This window comes from Priapulus caudatus, unplaced genomic scaffold (genome assembly GCF_000485595.1).
Source record: "Priapulus caudatus unplaced genomic scaffold, Priapulus_caudatus-5.0.1 Scaffold72, whole genome shotgun sequence".
Classification (NCBI taxonomy): Eukaryota; Metazoa; Priapulida; class Priapulimorpha; order Priapulimorphida; family Priapulidae; genus Priapulus; species Priapulus caudatus.
Window position 1 is genome coordinate 496,062 of NW_014577133.1, and position 2,790 is coordinate 498,851.

At 45.7% G+C, this 2,790-nt stretch overlaps 1 protein-coding gene across 1 annotated transcript; it reads left to right on the top strand.

The window, feature by feature from the left end:
- Positions 1 to 1,459: 1,459 nt before the first annotated feature.
- LOC106821421 (solute carrier family 23 member 2-like) lies at positions 1,460 to 2,575 on the top strand. Its single transcript, XM_014826210.1, has 2 exons — positions 1,460 to 1,552; positions 1,950 to 2,575. Exons 1-2 carry the CDS (start codon positions 1,486 to 1,488, stop codon positions 2,258 to 2,260), a joined length of 378 nt encoding a protein of 125 aa, XP_014681696.1. The 5' UTR covers positions 1,460 to 1,485; the 3' UTR covers positions 2,261 to 2,575.
- The last annotated feature ends 215 nt before the right edge of the window (positions 2,576 to 2,790 follow it).

Here is a 2,790-nt window from a genome sequence, read left to right on the forward strand (position 1 = left end):
TGTTAATTATTTCGTCCTCACTACAAGAAATATAAAGAAATAAAACCCATGTGCACAATGTGACTGATGATCAGGTAATGTAACGTCTGTTTCTCTCTCTCCCCCTCTCTCCTTCTTCACACACACACACACGCACACGCACACGCACACGCACACGCACACGCACACGATTGTGTGAAGAAGGAGAGAGGGGGAGAGAGAGAAACAGACGTTACATTACCTGATCATCAGTCACATTGTGCACATGGGTTTTATTTCTTTATATTTCTTGTAGTGAGGACGAAATAATTAACAAAATTGATGAAACGAGAGAAACGCTAGGTAAATCTATCTGAAACCGTGTATTTTGACAAATACTATCGTCATAATGTACTCGTTAGAATTAATTATAATGCATAATACAATGTAAATGCGAACCTATGGCATGACACTTCTATGGTAGGTATACGTTAACGTTTAACGTAGACCCGCTTGCGCGCTATCATACGCTCTACCTTTCCGCATGTTTATCACTAGGACAGTTTGGCATGCCGACCGTCAGCATTGCGTCATTTGTCGGCATGATAATAGGCATCTTCTCCGGAATTCTTGAAGCCATCGGAGACTACTACGCATGCGCAAAAATCTGCCAACTGCCTCCGCCTCCAGCGCACGCGGTAAACCGGGCATTGCTATGCGAAGGTAATCGGCCTACTTTACGTAATCAGTGATTTGCGAGTTTTATTGCTTGTGTTATTTATTACCTCCGCCCAACGGAGTTGGAGGAGGTTATGTGATCGCTCTCGTGTGTTCGTGTGTTCGCGCGATCGATATTATCGAGTCAACGAGCCAGCCAGCCAGTGCAGCGAGCCAGCGAGCGTGTACATGTGAGCGAGCAGCAGCAACGAGCGGCTGCTACGAGCGAGCGAGCAGCAAGCCAGCAAGCCAGCGTCTACATGTCAGTAGGCTGGCGTATATCCTGGGTTATTCGTGTGTTCGTGAGTCCTATGGCGTATGGCGTATGTTGCTGGCGGAGGTATGCGCTCTCCGTGAGTGCACTCTGTCTAGTTGTACGTGTGCTTCCCTTCGCTGTTACAAGGAGCGATGCCTGGGTGCAATAAGGCGCGACACTGTCTGCTAGCTGTTTATCGTCTGCTACCGGTTAGAATCGCTTCACTTTCGTTTTTATCATGTATAAATGTATTCTTTGATATACTACAACTATATATTTAATGACTGCTCTGTGCGTTAGCCAGTTCCGGTCAAGCAATAAAAGCGTTACAATGTAAGACTAGAAGGTAATAAAGTAATAGTAGGGATGGGTGTGTATCGCTCTGACAAAGAAAATTCAACGTGGGGTTCATGTACTTCTGGCGCCCATTGTCAGAAACATCATAAATTATTTTGTCTGTCATAAGCATAAAATGTCTTTTACCCTACACTTTTACCCTACACTCATATATATATATAAGCACAGGAGTTACCACGCTGGATCAAGCGATAACGATGTTCCTATCAATGGGCTTCTTCATCGGAGGCGTTGTCGGTTTCATTCTAGATAATACAGCGCCAGGTACGTTACACGTTTCATTGAAATGCAATTCGAACCACATAATGATTATGCTCATAATAATTCGACCCGCGTAGTGTCCACCCGCAGCATGTTGTGACACATCCCTCGACCCTGCGGCGCCAAGATTGCGTTTCCCCGCATGACCATCGCTTCCGCGTGGCATATGGAATCTGCCCGCTTACAATATCATTGTAGCAGACGTGTTTACACACATTTACCCATTGCTGAATAGACATGCTTCGTAGAGTAAAATATATAAAAAAGTATCATAGTATATATGAATGCCCTTTACTAAAGGTGAAACAATAAAAAAAATATAAATAAATGTTATCGTTGGTAGATAAGAACCTTGAGGCAGTTGTGGTCTTGCAGGCAGCTAAAAACGCATTCATTCTAGGCACTCCCGAAGAGAGAGGCATCATAAAGTTCAACGCCAGAATTAGTAGCGAGCACGGTGGCGCCACCTACACTGGCGGTTCCATGCTGTCGTACGATCTACCCTACGTGACGGACTTCCTGGGCAGGTTCGCTCTGAGCAAGTATATCCCGATTCTACCGCAGTTTCGACGGGAGCAGTATCTCCCGCTGGCTCAGAATCGAGACGACGGCGGTGTCAACGTAACCGAGACAGTCGTGACTGGCTGGACATCGAGTAATGGGGACGCGGCGGCTCACGACTCACACGCGGAAGGCGAGTCACGGGTATGAGCGATGCAGGAATGTCATTTCCGCGTGCATTTCCTCCTACAAGACGAGCCAACGAAACCCGTTATCGCCACATCCGACATTGTTGTATTGCTGGACACCGGTCATCTACGCATGATCCACTTAATTAGCTCACTGGCTGCGCACGATGTGTGAGGGGGAATTAAATCATTGCTATTCCGACGAAGACTGCCATCATCTATAGATTACGAGTTGAAGGGACCAAAAACTAAGAAGGATCTGTTTATATTAGTATATATATATGTATTACATTATGCAATATGTATATATGTGTGTGTGTGTGTGTGTGTGTGTGTGTGTGTGTGTGTGTGTGTGTGTGTGTGTGTGTGTGTGTGAATAATAAAGTAAATTTGGGTTTACATGCCATGCGTAATGCACACTTGTTTTCTCTGCCAGGTATCGGCTGCTTCTTATCCGGATCCATGGGTTGCTCGGTTGGTGTGATTTCTTACAGCAACGCGATCGGCGTGCTTGGTCTTACTAAGGTATGCTGCGCTGTCACGCTACACGAA